This window comes from Anolis sagrei, chromosome X, assembly GCF_037176765.1.
Source record: "Anolis sagrei isolate rAnoSag1 chromosome X, rAnoSag1.mat, whole genome shotgun sequence".
NCBI classification, from domain to species: domain Eukaryota; kingdom Metazoa; phylum Chordata; class Lepidosauria; order Squamata; family Dactyloidae; genus Anolis; species Anolis sagrei.
Genome location: NC_090034.1, coordinates 19,538,010 through 19,560,224, shown reverse-complemented (window position 1 = coordinate 19,560,224; position 22,215 = coordinate 19,538,010). Strand labels below are relative to the sequence as shown.

Genomic DNA, 22,215 nt, shown 5'->3' with positions numbered 1-22,215 from the left:
AATCACTGTTAAGTCATGTTTATTGAAGGTTAAGCAAGACAAACAAACAAACACACATACAAGTAAACAATATCTACAACAGTTGAGGGTCGTATATTTCCCTCTGTATATATTAAGTCATACCACCTATATGTGTATGGCTTCGCATACGATATTTTCAGTATATATACATACCTTCTTACCTAACAAATACAACAACAAAAGCCCCAAACAAACAGATGACCCCCATCCACCACCATACAATACAGTGCGACACACACACACACATATAAATTCCCTTTGACTTCCAGGATCTTCAAGCGACCATGTGTGTTACTTCATTCCCATCACATCTTAATTCAGCTGGTTATCCTGTAACCCATTATATCGTGGCCCTTAGGATTCTTCTATTCCTTCCTTTTTTAGAAATATTTGTAATTTTTTTTAAGAAAGTTAATGAACTTGTTCCAGTCCATATTATTAACTATTACTCTGTTTTGTCTTATTTTCTGAGTTAACAAATCCATGTTCATGATGTCCATAGCCTTATTAATTCAAAAATTAAAAGTTGCTGTATCCTTGTTTTTCCATTCTCAGGCTATGCAAATCCTCGCTGCCATTGTGAGGTAAAAGAAAATTTTGTCATCATTTTTGTTCAAATTAAGGTCAGTCATTCCTAACAAAAAATATTCTGGTTTAAATTCGTAGTTTTGTTGAAAAATTTCTCCTATTTTTTTATACACTTCAAACCAGAACTTTTTAATAGCTTTACACTCCCACCACATGTGCTTAAACGTACCCACTTTCTTCTCACATCTCCAGCATTTTTTTATCGATCTTACCCTTGCTATATTTTGCTAGTTTTTCTGGAGTGTGATACCATAAATAAAACGTCTTAAGCCAGTTTTCCTTGATCTCTGTAGCGTACGGGTGTTTTAGTTTCTTTTTCCAAACCTCCTCTCATTTTACCATGGTGATCGTGTGTCCTATTATTTTAGCCCATTTAATCATGACTGCCTTTACTTGCTCTTCTTCAGTTTCCCATGCTAAAAGTTGTTGATACAGTCTTTTGATCAATTTATCTTCCATCTTAATAATCTTATCCCATAGATTTTCTTTCAGTTCAAATCCTATCTTTCTGTCTTCTTTAAAGTTTTTATTAACTTGCCAGTACTGGAACCAGGAAAACTTGGGTTCTATTGATTTTATCTCCTCCAATGTTTTCATTCTTATTCCCTGATTGCTTACATTGAGCAGCTGCCTATAAGTCAGCCATCTATCACTGGACATTTCCCTTCTCTCTAATCTCTAAGTCCAGGAATCTCTAAGTCCTTCAGCTTCTGGAAGTTGATCATACAGTCAAGCTGGAGGACTTAGAGATTCCTGGAGAAAACATTTCAATCACACCTGCAAAAAATCAAATTCACAAAAGTCAAACCTGCAAATGTGGAGGGCAATGCTGTATTTTGAAGGCCAAACCACCACTGAGTATTCCTCACCTAAGAAAACCCAATGAAACTCAAAGGGTCTCCACAAATACACAGGCAACTTGAAGGCAATCCCTTGCCTCCCACATTCATATGTTCCTGATTCGAACTTGGAAAGTTGATGGTCGAAGCACTCCACCAACAACACCTAGTGAGTGGTGAAACCAGAATAATAGCACTACTCAACACTGCCACCACAATAGAACCCACACAGGGATATTACAAAGGGTTTTAAAGGGAAGTGGAGTGAGGCACGATTACGGCTGGCTGTCACGTGAAGCCTCCTGGGAGAAGAGACACTTGACCTGCTTTGGACGTTGTCCGCCTGCGTGGAGCCAGGGACACAACGAACAATAAAAACACATCAGAATAATTACTTTGCTGCTGTAATTGCACGTAAGCAAGGACTATGGGGGCAAGAGGGATGGGTGGGTTAGAGGATTTATTTAAGCCTAATTGATTTGTTTTGCCACTTCCCTGCCCCCAGCCCATTCCTGTCTCCTGGAGAAGCCATTTGCGAGAGGCCCCACAGCCTACGCTTCCCTCCCGTAAGCCTTAATCTTAAGCGACCGGGGGTTTCTCCCGATCATCCGCACCGATGTTTAGGTATGAATTAACATCCCCAAGGGATGGTCACATGACCTCCCTTGCCCTTTCCCACTCTTTATCGGATCTCGGCAAGAGGCAGAACTGTTACAAGCCGGGCCGGACCTGGAAAACTTCGAAGCACAAGATGCCGGCCCTTTCGGTCATCTACAAAGGAGCAGTCATCATTAGCAGGTAACACCTTGGAGGAAGCGAAACTCAAATGGGGATTGAGAAGATGCTGGTGGCTCTATTGGGTTGGAAAGAGTTATACCGGGAGGTGGGATCTACCTCCAGGAATGGTCCTCTCTGATGCATCTGTTGGTGAGGAGAAGGTCATCTTGGCTTCATCCAGAAATATTGAACCGTGGGAGATTTTTCTAAAAAGTTTTGAATACAGGTCTTTAGGTCAGAGATCTCCGAACACTGGTTAGCCACCTGTTAGTAACATTGCTGTGCCATTACATAGCTTTCAAGCCAACTCTTGACTTACAGTGTTCTTATACTATGGGTTTCTTGGAAAGGCTTATTTGGAGGAAGGTTTGCTATTGTCTTCTTTTGAGGATGAGTGACTTGCCAAAAATCACCGAGCAAGTTTCAGTGGCTGAGTAGGAATTCGGGGCCTTGCTGTTCCAGAATCCTAGCCCAATACTGGTTGAGTGAGCCCCCGGTGGTGCAGTGGGTTAAACTGCTGAGCTGCTAAACTTGTTGACCAAAAGGTCACAGGTTCGAATCCAGGGAGCAGCATGAGCTTCTGCTGTCAGCCCCAGCTACTCTCAACCTAGCAGTTCAGAAACATGCAAATGTGAGTAGATCAATAGTTACCGCTCCGGCAGGAAGGTAACAGTGCTCCATGCCATCATGCTGGCCCCATGACCTTGGAGGTATCTATGGACAACACCAGCTCTTCGGCTTAGAAATGAATATGAGTACCAACCCTCAGAGTTGGAATCGACTGGACTTAATGTCAAAGGAAAACCTTTACCTTTACTATCCCTTATTTGAATTTCTGAAATCTGAATGGCTCCAAAATTTGTCTGCATGGGAGGTGAGATAGTGACGCCTTGACTTTCTAATGTTTGAATGTATACAAACTGTGTCTCATGCTCAAAATTATTTGAAATATTGTATACAAAATTACTTTCAGAATACATGTATAAGATGTATGTGAAACATCAGTGAATTTGATTGAGTTGCTGTGAGTTTTCTGGACTGTATGGCCATGTTCCAGAAGCATTCTCTCCTGGCGTTTCACCCACATATATGGCAGGCATTCTCAGAGATTGTGAGGTCTCTTGGAAACTAGCCAACCTCTCAGGATGCCTGCCGTAGATGTGGGCAAAACATCAGGAGAGAATGCGTCTGGAACATGGCCATGCAGCCCAGAAAACTTCCAGATACTCAGTGATTCCGGCCATGAAAGCTTTCGACAACACAATGAATTTCATGTTTAGATTTAGGTCCCATCTCCATTATGTATATTAAAGTATTCCAAAGTTCGAAAAATGTGAAATACAGAACACCATTGGGATTTGTTATGCAAAGGATCATTAGAGATTGATTTGCTAGTTCCTTCCTCTGAAATATAGCCTACAGCATCAAGGATCCATTGACGGCCTCCCATCCAATACTAAGTAATGCTGATCCTGCTTAACTTCCAAAATCAGATGTATCAGCACAGCCTGTGAGTGGACATTGCCTGTTAGATGTTGGCTTTGCCTATTGTGTAGTGTCGTTATGCAATGGGTTTTCTTCTATGCACGTTGATAATAGATTCACATTCATCACAGGGGTTGCGTAACATGAATCTGCCAGATAATGTTCAGGCTGGACTGAAGGATCTCAACCAATGTTGACATTGTCAGAGTAGTATACCAGCCTAAACTTACTGATCACAGAAGCCAAGCAAATAAATCTATATGCATCTCTATCTATCTATCTATCTATCTATCCATCTATACACATAATAATAAAAGTGAAAAGGTGTATGTGTTGGATGGCCATTTGTCAGGGGTGATTTGAATGCAATATTCCTGCTTCTTGGCAGGGGGTTGGACTGGATGGCCCAAGAGGTCTCTTCCAACTCTTTGATTCTATGATTCTATGATTTTATGATATGGTGTATATTCTAATCTGGGTTCAGGTTTGGCTCTGGGACAGAAACAACCTTGGTTGCCTTAGTATAGGCATGGGCAAACTTTGGCCCTCCAAGTGTTTTGGACTTCAACTCCTACAATTCCTAACAGCCTACCGGCTGTTAGAAATTGTGGGAGTTGGAGTCCAAAACACCTGGAGGGCTGAAGTTTGCCCATGCCTTCCTTAGTGGATGATCTATTCCAGGAGATAGACAGAGAAATGGGTCTCTATTGGGTCCCCAGCAGCGTTTGATACCACCAACCATGGCATCCTTCCAAGTCATCTCGCTATTATGGGATTTAGAGGTATTGCCTTGCAGTGGTTTGGGTCTTTCATGGCTGAACATCCTGAGATGCTGATACTGGGGAACTCTTCTTCAGTCATTCAGCTATTCACTGCTGAGTTGCTACAGCAGTGGTTCTCAACCTGGGGTCCCACAGGAAGAAGTGATGAAACAACAACATGAGTCCCAAAGCATTTTAGCTTTATTCCTACCTAAAGTCTTAGAGCAGTGGTTCTCAACCTGGGGTCCCCAGATGTTTTTGGCCTTCAACTCCCAGAAATCCCAACAGCTGGTAAACTGGCTGGGATTTCTGGGAATTGTAGGCCAGAAACACCTGGGGACCCCAGGTTGAGAACCACTGTTCTACAGAGATCTGTACCATCCTCTATGCTTTCCAAAATCTATGTGAAATCTCTGGTAGAGGACATTTTCTTTTGGATCCATGTACTTGCCTTTGGGGCAGTCTGCGATAACTGTCCTCCTGTAGATATCAGACAAATGTATTGCTTTCTTCATTGTCCAACTTTCACAGCCTTGTCTGTATATGCACCTTCCAACACCTGTCAACTTATGGCGACCCCATGGATTTCATTGGGTTGTCTTAGGCATGGACTCCTTAGAGGTCGTTTTGCTAGTTCTTTCTTCTGAAATACAGCCCATAACACCTGGTATCCATTGGCGGTCTCCTATCCAAGGACTAACCTGGGCTGACATTGTCTTAGCTTCTTAGATCAGGCAGGAGTTGCTGTCTTTGTGATCGTTAAACCCTCTTACTGAGCATTAAAGCACAGTATTTTCTGAAGGATCCTACCACCACAGATGTCCATAGTACAATACTGTAGCTGGAGTTTTCTAATTTTGGCTTCTAATGAGAATTCAGGCTTAATTTTCTCATTTCCATACCTTTCTTTTTAGCACTGTGTCCAATCTTTGCAACCAAGATAGCAAATTGAATGACTATGGCATGAAAAATTTTGGTTTTAATCACAAGAGCTTGAGAAACAGATCAAGGGGGCATTTATATGTTAGTGCCAGGAGATGCTTGAAATCCTATTGCCATCCACAGGACATCCAAAGTCCACTTTTTCATTTTGGTTTCTACTTTCAGGACACTAATGGGACCATATGGCATGGATCGGACCGTGCATTGCATCGAATTCTATGACTGCACCAATGGCCTGGGTGAGTGTTTAGCCTTTGGTTTTGTACTATGTGACAACAAAGAGGACCCAAAGATCTTCTAAAGAGACCTCATGTTGTTGCCTTACAATTCTGTCACATCCCACAAAGATCAGTTCCTATAAGGCTGATCTACAAACACAAGAACCAAAGCTCTTTAGGCATATTATGTCTAGATGTTTGGCCCATTGAATGAATGGAACTCTCTGCCTTGGAATGTGTGGAAGCTCCTTCTTTGGAGACTTTAAAACAGAGGCTGGATGGCCATCTGTCAGGGATGCTCTGAATGATTTTCCTGCTTCTTGGCAGGGGGTTGGACTGGATGACCCACGAGTTCTCTTCCAACTCTATGATGCTATGATTTTGCTACTGTTGTGAATCGTAATGTAAATATCTGATATGCAGGATGTATTTTCATTGTTACTTCTCTTTCCCCTTGGGATTTAGCCATGGAGGGGCCACTCCACCCCTCTCAAACCCTGCCCTCCCCCCAGCCCCCTCCCGGGCCCTTCCACCTTCTTCCTTCTCTCTTCCTCTTCCTTCTCCTCCTCCTCCTCCTGCTCCTTCCTCTTCCCTTTTGGCTCCAAAGCAAACCACACCTCCATTGCTCCTGTTTCTTCCTCCTAAAATGGTGTAAGGGGCAGAGGCAGCAGAGCTGAATAATGTCAACACCTCCCTCCAGAGAAGTGAAGGGGGTGGGGGAAAAGTTAGCTATGTCTTAGTTTCTAAGACCATCGGAAATATGTGTTTTTCGGTGATGTTATGCAACCCCTGTGAAAGCGTCATTTGACCTCCAAAGGGGTTGCAACCCACAGGTTGAGAACCGCGGTACTATGGCAAGCCCTCCACTTCCATAGGAGATAGGGGTGCAGAATGCTTGTTAAAGTGGGAAAACTGTGAATTTAAAGTGCTATTTTTCATGAAATATGAAAGAATATTTATATAGGAATGTCTAGTTCCTCCAGCATGACTTTATGGTCAACTTATCTGCAAAAGTGCAGGGCAAACTGTAAACAGTTATAGCACTTTGATTCCATTTCAATGTATTGTCGAAGGCTTTCATGGCCGGAATCACTGGGTTGTTGTAGGTTTTTCATTTCAAAGGAGTTTTGGCCTAATCTCAATTAATTCTTTCCCGCAAATGGCAAACCCAAGGCTTCCATAAATTGGAGCAATGGCACTTAAAGGGGTATCAAAGAGCCATGATTCAGCTATGTGGTCTTGGTGAGCTGTGTGCTGCATGTGCCAGCTGTGACTTATGGCAACTCTAATCTAGAGCTTCATTGGAAAAGTGTGCTCACAGGAAACTGGAGACTGAGAGACTGTGACTTGTGGTAAATAAAGTCAATGTTATTGTTGGTGTTATTGAAATAGTTTAGAGTTAGGTGCCTTTTGTGACCCATTGCAAACCATGCAGAGTTCTAGCCCAATCTACTGTTTGGCCACTTCTTCCCTAGAATAGGATATCATTTCCATGAAGCTCCAAGAGCTGAAATACTAAGGGAGCCTTGGCAATTGCCGGCGATAATTAATTGGAAATTAACTGTAGTAGTAGTTAAGCAGGGCTCCTCTGAAAAGCGGAGATCCAATTATCCTGGTCTTCATCCCCTTAGATTGAAGCTGAGCTTGCCTCACCTGTAGCTGGTTTTCAACTTTAGCCAAGGTAAAAAAAGATGCCGCAGAGACGCAAAGATGCTTGCAGCGTGGAGAAAGCTGAAACCAAGCTACGCCGTTATAGTGCTGTGGTTCTACTTTACCTATTGTTGCACTCCAGGCCTGGAAACACCTATGACCACCGCACCACAAAAGAGTCCAAGAATATAACCTGGGGTCCCCAGTTGTTTTTGGCCTTCAACTCCCAGAAACCCTAACAGCTGGTAAACTGGCTGGGATTTCTGAGAGTTGTAGGCCAAAAACATCTGGGTACCCCAGGTTGAGAACCACTGACCAACAGTTTATTGTAAAACACATACAAAGAATAATAAAAAGCAGGAATAAGAAAGGAAGATATATAATCCAAAAAGGTTTAGCAACAGGTGATAACCAAACAATAATCCAAATGTCTCATAAAATTCCAGAGGTGACAAAGTCCAGAAACAGCCAGATGTCACAGGCACAGGATAAGTCCACAAGCAAAAAGGTATAAGTAGTAAAACTTGAACAGAAGTACATGAACACATTTGAACCTGGGTCTCCAGAGTCCTAATCCAGTGCTCAAACCAGTGTACCATAATGGGATTTGCAGTTTAGGAAAGGATATTTAGAGCAATAATAATAATAATAATAATAATAGTAATAATACACTTTATTTATATTCTGCTCAGAGCAGATTACAGCAGACATATAAGGCAAACATTCAATGCCTTTTAACACAACAAACTACAAACAACACACATATAAGGTAAAGGCTTTCCCCTTTTCATCTTTGGTGTCTGAAGGCGATGCTCAACTCTGGCCATGGGGAGGTGCTCTTGCTCCATTTTCCATGCCAAGGAGCCTGCTATCTGTAGACATCTCTGATCTTTTTGCCAGCATGTCTACGTGGGGCACCCTTTTACCTTCCCGCTGAGGTGGTACCTATTGATCTATTCGCATTGCATGCTTTTGAACTGCTAGGTTGGCAGAAGCTGGGGCTGGCAGTTGGGAGCTCACCCCAACTCGTGGCTTCGAACTGCTAACCCTCCGGTCAGCAGCTTTTTCTGCAGCTAGCAGTTTAACCAATCTGCTATACAAAATATAGTATATTATATTGCATATATAATATGCAATACCTCTAATATCCTAGGTCCTTGGGAAGAGCTCGATATTGAGAGATGAATCCCAGATACTTTGAACTAATGTACATGTGTGCTGTGTTGTTATATACTTACATATATAATATAGCCTATATACACGTGTCTTCCATCTGAGGAAAAGGAAAAGAAAAATAAGTAAATTTGGGAGTGGGGCAGCAGAGATTCCTAGAGAGAACAGAGCCATCAAATCTACAAATAATCAAATCTGCAAAAACTAAATGTGGAAGGCTGGCTTTAATTTGGAAAGAGCTTCCAGGAGAGAAGATTTCTCTCACTTCCTGTTGACCCAGCCGTGTTTGTAACTACCATGTGAGTTGTTTGTAAGTCAGATGTTTGTAACTCGGGGACAACCTATATTCACAAATCTGTGTGCAAATAGCTCCTGCCAACTGGCACAAAAGGCAACCAACGGACTCACCATCATTTCGAATTAATTTGTTTTCATGCATTCACTGATCATTTGTAGAAAATGTTTTAATGTATTCAGAGTCTCTCGGCAAATCCTTCTTTATCCCTAACAATGTCAAAAGAAAATCCAATCTGTTTATTAAAACCAGCGATTACTCGCACAGCATTTGTGTCCAATGCATTCATGTTTCTATGGCAAGGTGGGGGTGGGGTGGGGTGGGGATATAACGTGTTGTTTTTTTTATTGTCGTCATATTTTCCTTCTTATTGGATTTAATATTGCCTTGAGCATCACATTTCCTTTTTAAGCCATATGTTCCACATGTAAATGGTCAAGATTGCTGTCGAACACTGTAATAATGAATTGCAATTATTATCATAAATGCATGCGTGTGTCAAATTTATCTATCTATTTATTTATTTATTTACTTACTTACTTTATTTCTATACCACTTTTCTCAGCCCTCAGGCGACTCAAAGCGGTGAACAGCATCAATATACAGCATTACAAAACAGTATCAGGCAATTAAAACAATTATAACATAAATCACTAACTTCAGTATAACAATCAATATCGCCTCAACAGTAAAATCAGAATCCAGTCTCGTCATCCATTATTCCGTATGCCTATGTTCAATTACACTGTTTAATCAAATGCTTGTTCGAATAGCCAGGTCTTCACTTTCCTCCGAAACACCAGCAGGGAGGGGGCCAATCTGATATCTACAGGCAGGGCGTTCCACAGCTGAGGGGCCACCACTGAGAAGGCCCTGTCTCTCGTCCCCACCAAGCGTACCTGTGATGCAGGCGGGACCGAGAGCAGGGCCTCCCCAGATGATCTTAATGTCCTGGTTGGTTCATAGGAGGAGATGCATTTGGAGAGGTAAGTAGGGCCAGAACCGTTTAGGGCTTTATAGGCTAAAGCCAGCACTTTGAATTGTGCCCGGTAGCAAACTGGTAAAGTATGTTTGTTTGTCTGTGTCACAAAGGCTTTTGCTGGGCCCTCTGTGATGTCATGTTATTGAACTGGTTGTTGCTAGGTGAAATGATCCTCTGTGATGTCACTGGGTCAGCTGTTGCTTGGTTAAGTGGCTGTCTGTGATGTCACTGGATTGACTGTTACTAGATGATGGGTTGGCTGTTGCTAGGTGAAGTGGCCCTCTGTGGTGACATGTCATTGCATTGGCTGTTGCTAGGTGATGGATTCGCTGTTCCTAGGTGAAGTGGCCTCCTGTGATGTCACTGGGAAAGAAAAGGGATATGTGTGTGAGGGGAAGGGAGGAAGGAAGGAAGAGCCATGTTGCTGGTTGGATGATGAGGGTGAGGATGATGATAATGAAGATGATGATGATAAAGTGTTCTCTCCATCCCTGACATCTCTAGAATTCCAGTTTTAAAAATGAGATTTGTCTAGCCTCCATACATTGAAATCCCCAAATGGGATGTTTTGGTGAATTGGTGCTGATTCCCGCCCCCCCCCCCTTCCCAATTATTATATATAGCCACAAGAGAGTGTTAGCGGACCAGCACTTGGCCAGTTCGTATTTACTCTTCTTTTTCTTCTTATTTCTGGTTATAAAAACCCTAGCTGCACATGGTGGCACACAGAGGCTGAAATCTTTCGTCTGGAAAGTATTAGCGTACAGTTTACCTGTGCATTCAACAGGAATGCAATGCAAGTATCTAGCATGCTTTCTAATGGGACCATAAGAGTCAAAAGGAATGGCAAAATACCGATATTTCCATACGTTCCATTGTCCTGATTTCAGCTGCTTTTCTTCCTCTTCCATCTTCTTTTACTTGTTGCAAACCGAGTTCAAAGTGGAAGAAATCAAAGTAGGAACCTCCAAGATGTACTTTGAGCAGAGAATAGGCAGGTAGCTGAAAATTGAAAGAGTCATAGGCTTAACAACAACAACAACAACAACAACAACACCTTATCGTAGGTTTACATTCTGTTTCAATTTTTTTCATGTCAGGAGCGGCTTGAGAAACTGAAAGTTGTTTCTGGTGTGAGAGAATTGGCCCTCTGCAAGGATGTTGCCCAGTCAGCCGGATGTTTTACCATCCTGTGAGAGGTTTCTTGCATGTCCCCACATGAGAAGCTGGAGCTGACAGATGGGAGCTCACTCCACTCCCCATATTCGAACCGCCAATCTTTTCATCAGCAATCCTGCCAGCACAAGGGTTTAACCCAGGCATGGGCAAACTTTGGCCCTCTAGGTGTTTTGGACTTTAACTCCTACCATTCCTAACAGTCGGGGGCTCCTATTTTGTTTGATAAATTTTATCAATGGACCTGATGTCTGTAGACATCTGTCGTGATTGCATTTCCTTTGGAGACAAATACAATTTTGTCAACTTGAGCTGATCGGGGGGAAAAGGCCATTGTGATTTGTTGCATTATTGTTTGCCTCTATTGTTTGCCTCCTTAAATAATCCCGGTCTCCTTCAACTCTGTGCCATTATAGCACTTTGTTTCATTGTTATGGCTGCACCCTATGGAAGTCCTGGGATTTGTAGCTTTTTGTGGTGTACTTAGATCAGAGCTTTCCAAACATTTCATGTTGGTGACACACCTTTTTGGACACATATCATTTTGGCAACACAGTAATTCAGTTTTACTAGCAAACCAGAGGTCAAACTAATCCTTTATAAGAGACTAGCGGTCCCCTGCCACTCGTTGCTGTGGCCCAGTCTGGTGATATGGAAAATAAAGTAATTAGAAAGTGCTGGTTTCTAATATATGTAATGTCTTTATGCTTGTGGGTAAACAGTATTTCTTGATGTTTCTTTGACAGTGTTGACATAGAGATTGTCTGGTTTGCCTACTCTGGAACATGCAACATATAATTGTCCATCTTTAAGAGTCCCTTTCAAATCTATAATACTTTATCTCTGTGTGTGTGAATCATATATATCTATTTATATATATGTCTGGATGGCTCTCTGTCAGGAGGGCTTTGATTACGTTTTCTTGCCCTGGTGAAGGGAGTTGGACTGGATGGCCTTAAGTATTTTCTGTTGGTCTTGGGGTTCTGTGTGGGAAGTTTGCCCCAGTTCTGTCATTCGTGGAGTTCATTCAGAAAAGTCTTTGGTTGTGGCTGAACTATAAATCCCAGTACCTACAACTCCCAAATGCCAAGGTCTATTTCCCCCAAATTCCATCTGTGTTCATATTTGGTCATATGGAATATTCATGCCAAGTTTGGTCCAGATCCATCATTGTTTGAGTCCACAGTGCTCTCTGGATGTAGGTGAACTACAACTCCCAAACTCAAGGTCAATGCCCACCAAACGCTGCTAGTATTTTCTGTTGGTCATGGGAGGCCTGTGTGCCAAGTTTGGTTCAATTCCATCATTGGTGGAGTTCAGAATGCTCTTTGGTTATAGGTGAACTATAAATCCCAGCAACTACAACTCCCAAATGACAAAATCATAATTTTTTGAGTGATGGTCACTCCTTGTGTTGTCAGACGTTTTGTTGCCAAATTTGGTGTGATTTCATTCATTGGTTCTTTTTCTTTTTGAAGGTACTCATTACGCACAGAGCATTTTTATATATATAGATAGACACATCAATAAATTGTAATAACAAAATGTCTAGGGAGACAATATATCTTGTGAAAACTTTCCATGTATATATATTTACATCTAGCTTGGGTACCTGGTATTGCCCGGGTTATTTAAAAAAGTCATTTTTTATTTTATTGTACAAAATGCATAAGGTTGTGGGTGAACTATAACTCACATTATGCCAGGTCAATCCCCTGAAACTCCATCAGTGCTTAAAGTGTGTCATGTTGGACAAATGTACTCTCTACATGCATCATTGGTGGGGTCCATGGGGTCTCTGGCTGCGGGATAAACTACAGCTCCCACTATTATGAGTCAGTCCTCTCAAACCCCTCCAGTAGGTTCAGTTGGTCTTGGGGGTTCTATGTGCCAAGTTTGGTCCCAGTCTATTGTCGGTTGTGGTCACAGTGTCTCCGGATGTAGGTGAACTACAATGCCCAGAAATGAAGGTCAGTTCCCCTCAAACCCCTCCAGGATGTTCAGTTGGTCATGGGGACTCTGTGTACCAAGTTTGATTCAGGTCCATCATTGGTGGCGATCACAATTTCTCTGGTTGTAGGTGAACTACCACTCCCAAAGCTCAAGGTCAATCTCTCCCAAACCCTTTCAGTAATCAAATTTAGGCATATCAGGCATGCGTGCCAAGTTTGGTCCAGATCCATCGGCTTTTGGGTTCACAGTGCTCTCTGGATGTAGGTAAACTACAACTTCTATAAATCCACCCAAAGACTGCCAGTATGTTTTGTTGGTCATCAGGATTCTGTGTGCCAAGTTAGTTCCAGGTCCATCATTGATGGGATTCAGTGTTCTCTTTGATTGCAGGTGAACTATAAACCCCAGTGCCTACAACTCCTATAAATCAAGATGAATTCCTCCCAACCCTTTCTAGTATTTTGCCTTGGTCATGAGGGTTCAGTGTGCCAGATGTTGTCCAGGTCTATTGTTTATGGGGGTTGCAGTGCTCTGTCTTAATGCAGGGTGAACTACAACTTCTACATGTTGAGTCACCCTCCAGTATGAGCAATTGCTGATCAATTCCTTTGTGTCTGCTGTGTGCCATAGGAAAGAGTAGGAAAGGATTATGGAAGAGGCAGTGGACAGGATCATGCAAATTCCACACCAATGGAGAGAGAGAAACACTGGGATGTCTGTGGTGGAGGAAAAACATAAAATCTAGGATGAAATTGTCCCCATATGAAAGCCTTCACTTGGGTGGTGAGCAGTATGGTGTTTGTGGAGGACATTGGCAGGGCTCTTGGACATGTTCATGGCACTCACTATAACCTGCATTGGAGGGAGGGCTATTGATGTCCCCTGAGTGGTGGGAGCTATAGCTGTTTGTGGAGGCTGGAGCTTCTCTGTTTAAATGGACATCCCAGCCACATACACACATACCTATTTTCACTTTTATCATGTGTATAGATAGATCAATGTATTATTAATTGCTTATTCCACATAGACTGAAAAGTTTCTGATTATATCTGCATATCAAACCTGTGCACTGTAGCCAACCCACGACATATAATTTGGAAAGCTCTCATCTAGTCTGTTGAATGAATGCAGTTTGATACCACTATGGCTCACTGCTGTGGAATCCTGGGAGTTGATGTTTGTTGAGCCACCAGCTTAAGATTTTGTAAAACTGCATCTCCCCTGATTCCATATCATTGAGCGATGGCAGTTAAAGTGGTGTCAGACTGCATTTATTCTATAATGCAGCTGAGTCTAAATGCTCTAAAGGCACCACCATCCTTCTGAATGTGGAAGCTAAGTAGAGTTAGCCCCAGTTAGTCTTTGGATGGGAGACCATCAACAAACCCCAGGTGCCTTAGGCTGTATTTTAGAGAACGAAAGGAGCGAAACCAGTTCTGTGTCTTCCTTTCAAAAGAAAACCCTTTAAATGTATGGGGTCATCATAAGTCAACAGGCCACTTGGAAGCACATAGAGCTTTCTGGTCAAGAATTCTAAATCCCAGGTCTCCACGGGATAGAGCCAGGCCAATTCAAGTGGAATCATAGACTGATATCTGTATATATAAAATCTCAGCCTGCATAACTCGAAAAGTAGTCAGTCCATTGACTTGATATTTTAACACAACGTTGCATTCCAATACACACGTGCTTTTATAGAAACATGAAATTTTGACACAACGTTGCCTTTGTTCACATGTGAGTATTTAAAGTAAATCAAGCAGTCCGGGAATAGACAAAGTGTTGTCTATGATGGACAAAGCAATCACTCACAGCTTAGCTTTCATTTTACCTCAGCAATATAAGAAATGAAAACTGAACTCGTGCAACCTAATGTTGCGCAGCTTTCCTTTTACCTCAGCAGTAAAAGAAATAACAACCTATCATAGAGCAGCTTTCATTTCACCTCAATAAAAGAAGAAATAACACCAATCACAGTGCAGCTTTCCATATTCCTCAGCAGTATTAGAAAAATCAACCAATCACGGAGCAGCTGTCATTTCACCTCAGCAGTATAAGAAATGAATGCTGATCTGTGATTAGTTACTATTGGCATACCACTCATACCGACTGACATGGCATTCGAGTACTAATGGCTTCAATTTCTAATATGCCTTGCCTTTGCTCTGACTATCAATAAAGCACAAGGGGAAATCTTTGCAAGTGTGCGTTTGAGTTTAGAAAACAATTGCTTCTCTCAGGGGCACTTATACGTTGCATGCTCCAGAGTCGGAAAACCGTCTGATCTTTATGTTTATGTAGAAATGGACAATCCAAAAAATGTAATCAATCCACTAGCTTTACAATTAAAAAGGATTTCTGTTAAAACCCTCTTATTCCCCCCCCCCTTTCTTTTCATTCCACATAGACACAACAACGCAAGGCAGGGTATTGAATTGAATGATGTGTTTTCTTGGTGAATCAATTTTCGCAACAATACTTTTATTTACTCTCACTTTCATTTCATTTCAGACTGAGCCGCAGCGAAGCATTATTGGGTTTAGCTAGTAATCAATAAACAGAATGGGGATGCTACAACTCCAAAGCCAACCAGATGCAGTCAAACACTTGTTGAAGGCTTTCATTGGATTTGAGGTGGCTCCCTCTAATGGATTTGTCTTTTCTTCCAAGGTATCAAAGTGATCGGTGGGATTAAAGAGTTCAGCGGAGAGGAATATGGAGTTTATGTCAAGCGGATCCTACCTGGAGGCATTGCTTATGTCGATGGTGAGTTGTTTCATTTGACAGGTTTCCCAAAATGAAATCCATTTGGGGAACAGCTGACCACAAAGAACGAGGAACTGTGTGGTTAGATGTGTTGTCAAAGGCTTTCATGGCTGGAATCAATGGATTATGGTGAGTTTTTCGAACTGTATGGCCATGTTCCAGAAACATTATCTCCTGACATTTCACCTGCATGTATGGCAGGCATCCTCAGAGGTTGCCTGCCATAGATGCACGTGGAATGTGCGGAGAGAATGCTACTGGAACATGGCCGTACAGTCCGAAAAACTCACAGCAACCCACTGTACGGTTAGAGTTTGGGATATGAGGGACAGATGGGTTAAACTCAATCTCCTCAAGTTTTTGAAAAGTCCAGCATTGTTTTGACCCAGTTCTATAGGAATGTTTTCCCCAGCTGGCATGAAATTAGTTACCACTTTTCTAAACTTTTTGCAAATGATTTCAGTACAGTCACCAAGTAAAATGTAAAGTTGTCCTTCTGTATCCGTGGATTCAACCATTCTTGATTCAATTTCTTAAAAAAAATCCAAAAGCATACCTTGATTTTCCCCTTTTGTATAAGGGACCCCATTTTACTATATATAATGGGACACGGGCGTCCATTACTTTTGGTATCCATGCAGATCCTAGAACCAAAATCCCGGTGGATACCAAGGACTCGCTGCATAGGTTTGCGAATATATACAAATTATAAGTTTCTTTTCAAGGGCTGTATTGACAAGGATTATATGGCAGTATAGATGGTGCTTAAAGAGGAGTTGAATAGGAAATAACTTCCTTTCAATCTCTTGTTTGATGTGTTGTCAAAAGCTTTCATGGCTGAAATCTCTGGATTGCTGAGTTTTCCGGGTTGTATGGCCATGTTCCAGGACTGTCTGAAAAACTCACAACAACCCAATCTCTTGTTTGTCTCCTCCCACAGTAGTTTTATATAACAGGGTTCATTTGACAAATCAGAGATCAAGTTTAATTTTTAAAATGTATTTATTTAGGTCGCCTTCAGTCGGGAGACCAGATCTTAGAAGTGAATGGAGACAGCCTTCTTGGTGTCACCAGCGAGAGGTAAGATATTAGAAAAGGACTCTGAGTTTCTTTCAATTTCTGAAATTCCAAATCTAATTCTGAAATTTCCCACATGTATGGTTGAAATAATGACACCTTTGCTTTCTGATGGTCCTGTGTACACAAACTTTGTTTCATGCACAAGATTAGTAAATATATTGTATACAATTTCCTTTGGGCTAGAAAAGATAAACCCATTTGATTGATTTATTTACAGTTTTATATTCTGCCCTTTTCACCCCGAAGGGGACTCAGAGCAGATGACAGAACATACATATGTGGCAAACATTCAATGCCGTTATACACTGACAAGACAGACAATTGTACATAGCTAGAGGTATACGTAGGCTTTTCCCATCTTCGGCATAGTGGAGGGTTGTGCTTGGTTCCAGCCACAGTGGTGGTGCTGTCACTCTATCTCCTTGTTGAAGAGCTTTGTTCCTAAACTTCCTCCTTGATCGAATATCCGGCATTTTTCTGGCATTTCCTTGAGATATTTTGGTCTTGCTTTTTAAAAGAATAAAATCCAAAACATTTCTGTTCTCAAGTGTTTTGAAGTAGGGATGCTCAATCTGTATTTAATAATGGGACATTGTTTTGTGGCGTTCTGGAACTGGTCTCAACATTATTGGCCAACTTGAGTCAGCATCCTTTGGGAGAAAGGCAGAGCCCTAACCAAATAAATAAATAAATAAATAAATAAATAAATAAATAAATAGCTGTCATTGGTGTGCTGCAACCCATATTGTGTTGGGAATAGCAACCTTCTACAACCCTCCTATAGTAATGATTTGTTATGTATATAATTCAGATTGTTTACTATATTGTATGTATGGTATGCAGTTTTCCCTTAACTCTATTTTGCTTGAGGTTGTGGGAGGGATTGTAGACAATGTGACCAGATCTGGGACTATTCAGACTCAGACTCCATTTCAGAAGTATGAAGTTAGTTTGCATCAGAAGCAGTACAGTTTATGACGTCAGAAGTGTTAGTATGCAGTAGTCAGTGTCAGTCTTTATTGAGTCAATGTTCAGTAATGTATTAGACTGAAGAGAGTGTTAGTCTGTATGCAACAAAGAGACTGAAACAGAATACTTTAGAGAACTTATCGTTTAAAGTTTGAACCAATAAGAAATATACCCGTATGCTGAATACATGGAGTTTGTAAGTAAATCAACTATGCTACCTTTAACGAAGACTACTTATTTTTTGGTCTCTTGATGATTTAAATCTCATGATTTAAAACCAATAACACTTCTGGAGATCTGCTATATATTTTGTGTATTGGCATATCTTTATTCCTAACGGTTCAGAGAAATTAGCCAGGCATATCAGTCTAACAACTGAGAAACCTAAATTGCCTTACATGAATGCTAGTGGATATTTACCACTAAAGATGAGATTTACTCAAAAAAGTATTTAACTCTTCTCAGGAAGAACATACTTTATTAAACGGTTATGCTTATTCCAAATAGTGTAAATGCCAATTAATCTCCAAAAGGGTCACACTTCCAAAAGGCTATGGAGATTTCTGGTTTTCTAAAAGGTTATTATCTCTAAAAGGTCATGCCTTTGCAAAATATTGCATAGTTTGAGACTACTTTAAGGCTGGATCAATACTGCCATATCAGGCAATTTCAGAATGCAGATTACATGCATTGAACTGGATTGTACAAATCTTCACTGTCATCTAATCCAGTTCAATGCAGGTAATCTATATTCTGAAACAGCATTATATGGCAGCCTTAGTTTCCATGGAGTTCTGGGATTTGTGAATTGCTAAAGGACTTGTCTGGTGCACTCCTCTCAACTGCAGAGTTTAAGAGCTCAAGAAATATATTAAGGTGGAACTGTGACAGTTAATGTGGCATCAAAGTGCAAGAACTGCGTAGTGTGGAATCGGTCTTAGTTCCCCCATCTCTTCTCCCCCTTCACTTTTCATAGGGCTGTGGATATCCTCAGGACAGCTTCAGCCACCAACCACATGCGCCTTCTTATCGCACGCGATGATGATGCCCGGTAAGACGTTGTTTGATTCCCTCTGGGAATTTTTTTCTGAATGTATGCTCTAAAATATGTTCAACTTCTTATTATGTTCAACTTCTGAACAAAGTGTGCATTAAAGATGGGAGTACAAATCCCCAACTATATTGTCCTGTTTTGGATGGAAAACTAAAGTAGTTTCCTCTCCCTTGTATTCCTTCATTCTCCGGTCAGGAAATCTGAAGAAGACTAGGACTTGGAAGGGCAGCTGTGGAGGAATTAGACAGGATCCCGAAGGGTCAAGATATGAATATTGAATACTAAAGTTAGGATGTTCCATACCATCATGTTTTCAATCTTTATGTGAAGAGTGAAGAAAACAAATAGGAAAGAATCAGCTTATTTACAATGTAGTACTGACCTGAGAATAGGTAAAGGTGAAAGATTTCCCCTTGGCATTAAGTCCAGTTGTGTCCGATTCTGGGGGTTGGTGCTCATCTCCATTTCTAAGCCAAAGAGCTGGTATTGTCCATAAATACCTCCAAGGTCATGTGGCCAGCATGATTGCATGGAGCACCATTACCTTCCCACCAGAGCAGTACCTATTGATCTACTCACATTTGCATGTTTTCAAACTGCTAGGTTGGCAGAAGAGCTAGATGAATATTATTCTGTCCTTGGGAAGAATTTTGTTGGAATTTTTTTGATAGGCGCTTTTGAAATTGAACTCTATGAAAAGAAGAGGAGATTTTTTTGGGGAAAAAATGAATAGAGAAGATTGCCAGGTTCACCCACCTGAACCCAGAGTTTTGAGGGCTTACTACAACCTAATGCTTTAGTATTCAACTCTGGTTGTATTCTGCCATTAGCCTTTGTGTCACTTGGTGTCACTTTCTTCTTGCAGCTCTTATCTTTAAACAGCTACATGAAATACAACAACATAATCCCCATGAAACCGGGAATAAATGATGATGATGATATTTATTTATTTATTTATTTTGTGTCAAAAGCATTGCATAAATAAGTATAAAACTGATAAAAATAGAAGGAGCACAAGCGGCTAAATAATTTTTGACCAAAACCAGGCAACAGCGACCGTAGCTTTAAACAATTCGTCCTCATGAGGCAGGGCATTGTGGACAAGCATACAGGTGTGGAGTTGTTTGTTCTATTCCACAGTCACACAAGATGGATGATTCTTCTAGGCAGTGCATTTTGCCTGGTTGTCTTTTGATCTGCCAACTCTGCTTCTGAGTCTGTTTAGGGACTTATAAATTGCCCAACCTTGGTTTGCCCCTGGAGGAAGACCCTTGTGGGGGACCATCCCATTGGGATTTCCCAATTTAGCTGCCCAGATTGATACACTTGCTGTTGCTGAGGGAACATTAAGAGGAGTAGTGGTTCTCATGAAGCTTTTCCTTGATTTGAGTCTACTGGGAGGAGGCTGATAGACATGCAGTGGATGGCTCTCACAGTGTTCACCCTTATTTCCTCTCCCAGTTAGCAGCAACTTCCCATTGCACATCAGGAGGGCAATGAAAACTAGCTTATAGAGTCTATTAACAGATGTAGGTTTGAAACATCATGTGATTATTCTGCACGTTTCATTCAGTGCTATGTTCACCTGCTTCGTGTGAACAGACTTGTGCTAAACTGGGCAGGCATACTCAGCAGTTGAGTAAGACAAGGCCAGGGCTGATGGTCTTATTAATTTTGGTGTTATTATATTGTTATAATAATTAATAATGTTCTTATAATTGATAATAATAATATGTTGTAATGTTCTTAAAATAATAATAATAATAATAATAATAATAATAATAATACCTCATGACTTGATGTGGGTTACAACATCGCTCATAACACATAACCACCATAACCTTATATAAAATAGGCATATTAAAATGTATTTCTACAAAACACATATATTAAAATACACAGAAAAAAATGCTGATGCCTATTGAATTTGGCCATATAATGGGCTAATTATTTTGTTCGTCGGCTTAGATAAAATGTCACCCAGATTTGCAAATGTCTTCATACATTTCCTACTGCAACCTAGGGCTATGCATTTTAGCTAACAGGATTTTGTGGTTTGTAGCACTAACACTTTCAACAAAGGGCTGGGTGCCATTTCGCCAGAGGGTTGTTCCAAAACTGTGTCAAGTACAGTATTCAGAATCAAGAGGAGAGAAATACAGATCAGAGACTAGAGACGGATGAGGCAAGATGGCTATTGTTTCCCTGCCTGGTTTTTGGGGATGATTCATGAAGACATCTAGTTTGTGTTGAAAGAAGCATAATGCTGTTTCTCTGGCCATTGTCTATTGCAGGATGCAGCAGTGTGTGCACTCCATATGACCTTTCCCATTCACTTACCGTTTGGTCTAGAAACTAAACAAAGGAGAGGAAAAATTTGGATGCATTTCATTCACATCTTTTTGAAGCATTTTTGAAAACAATTGTGTAGTTGGTTGTTTTATTAAGGTGGGGTGCAAATGTAACATGGACATTTTCTTTCTTGTTCAGGAGGGAGTTCTCCGAGCTCTTGGAGAAATACGGCTCTCACAGCAACACTGGTTCAGCACGCAGTTCACCTGTTCTCCACGGCGGAGGTGAGTTTTCGCCATCTGGACCAAAGTGAAGTCCACATCCATTGTCTCCCTTCAGAAGCTGAAAAAGCTTCTGGTGCAGGCTGGGACTTTGCTTTGGCAAAGACATGTCTCCATTAAACAAATGTTAGGAGCAAGAAGCAGACAAATATTGTCAAAGGCTTTCATGGCTGGAATCACTAGGTTCTTGTTCCCAACCTCCACAGATATATAAACCCCACTTGCCTAGTTTCCAAGAGACCTCACAACATCTGAGGATGCCTGCCAAAGATGTAAGCAAAATGTCAGGAGAGAATGCTTCTGGAACATACCCATACAGTCCAGAAAACTCACAGCAACCCAGTGATTCCGGTCATGACAGCCTTCAACAACACAATGTTCCCAACCTATTTAATATCCTAGATTCACCATCAAAAGTAGTAGGGAAGACTACAGAAAAGAAGGGACATTAAAAGGGTATACTCGAGGTGCTAGCAGTTGGCAACTTCTGAGTTATGTCCATCTGGGGAAAATATCTAATTTATCAAGTGCCATGGATGAACTGTAGCCTTGGCAACAAGTGTTAAGTGCAGGCCTTTGGTCTGCTATCACTCGTCCTTCAATAAGTGTCTTTCAGCAAAATGGGTTGGGTAATCATCATATTAAAACTACTATCTTTGAACTTGTTCTTTAGGTAGATATTTGGAAAGCACATCCTCGGGGTCCTCATCTCGTTCCCAGAGTCCTTTGTTGCTGAGCCCAGCCAATTCCCATGGACCACTGATCGGAAACCCAGGACATTCACCAAACACACTCTCACAGTATGTGCCATGTTGCTTTAGAGAAGTTTTAAAGAGTTGACTGAAATCTATTACCCATTTGTGATCATGCTTCATAGAATCTTAAAGCTGCAAGAGACCTCCAGAGCCACCCA

The 22,215-nt window shown here is 41.3% G+C and overlaps 1 protein-coding gene across 2 annotated transcripts in view; it reads left to right on the top strand.

The window, feature by feature from the left end:
• The window catches only part of LOC132781973 (syntaxin-binding protein 4-like), a 90,946-nt gene that overhangs the window by 35,098 nt on the left and 33,633 nt on the right, over window positions 1-22,215 (top strand). Inside the window, exons 1-7 of one of the 2 annotated variants that reach the window (XM_060786575.2) lie at window positions 1,736-2,246; window positions 5,579-5,652; window positions 15,531-15,626; window positions 16,637-16,706; window positions 18,652-18,726; window positions 21,220-21,305; window positions 21,976-22,102. In XM_060786575.2, the coding sequence (XP_060642558.1) occupies window positions 2,065-2,246; window positions 5,579-5,652; window positions 15,531-15,626; window positions 16,637-16,706; window positions 18,652-18,726; window positions 21,220-21,305; window positions 21,976-22,102 (710 nt within the window). In that variant the 5' untranslated portion in view covers window positions 1,736-2,064. Of the gene's footprint in view, window positions 1-1,735; window positions 2,247-5,578; window positions 5,653-15,530; window positions 15,627-16,636; window positions 16,707-18,651; window positions 18,727-21,219; window positions 21,306-21,975; window positions 22,103-22,215 lie in introns of those variants that run through there. The other variant, XM_060786576.2, reaches the window with a different exon arrangement.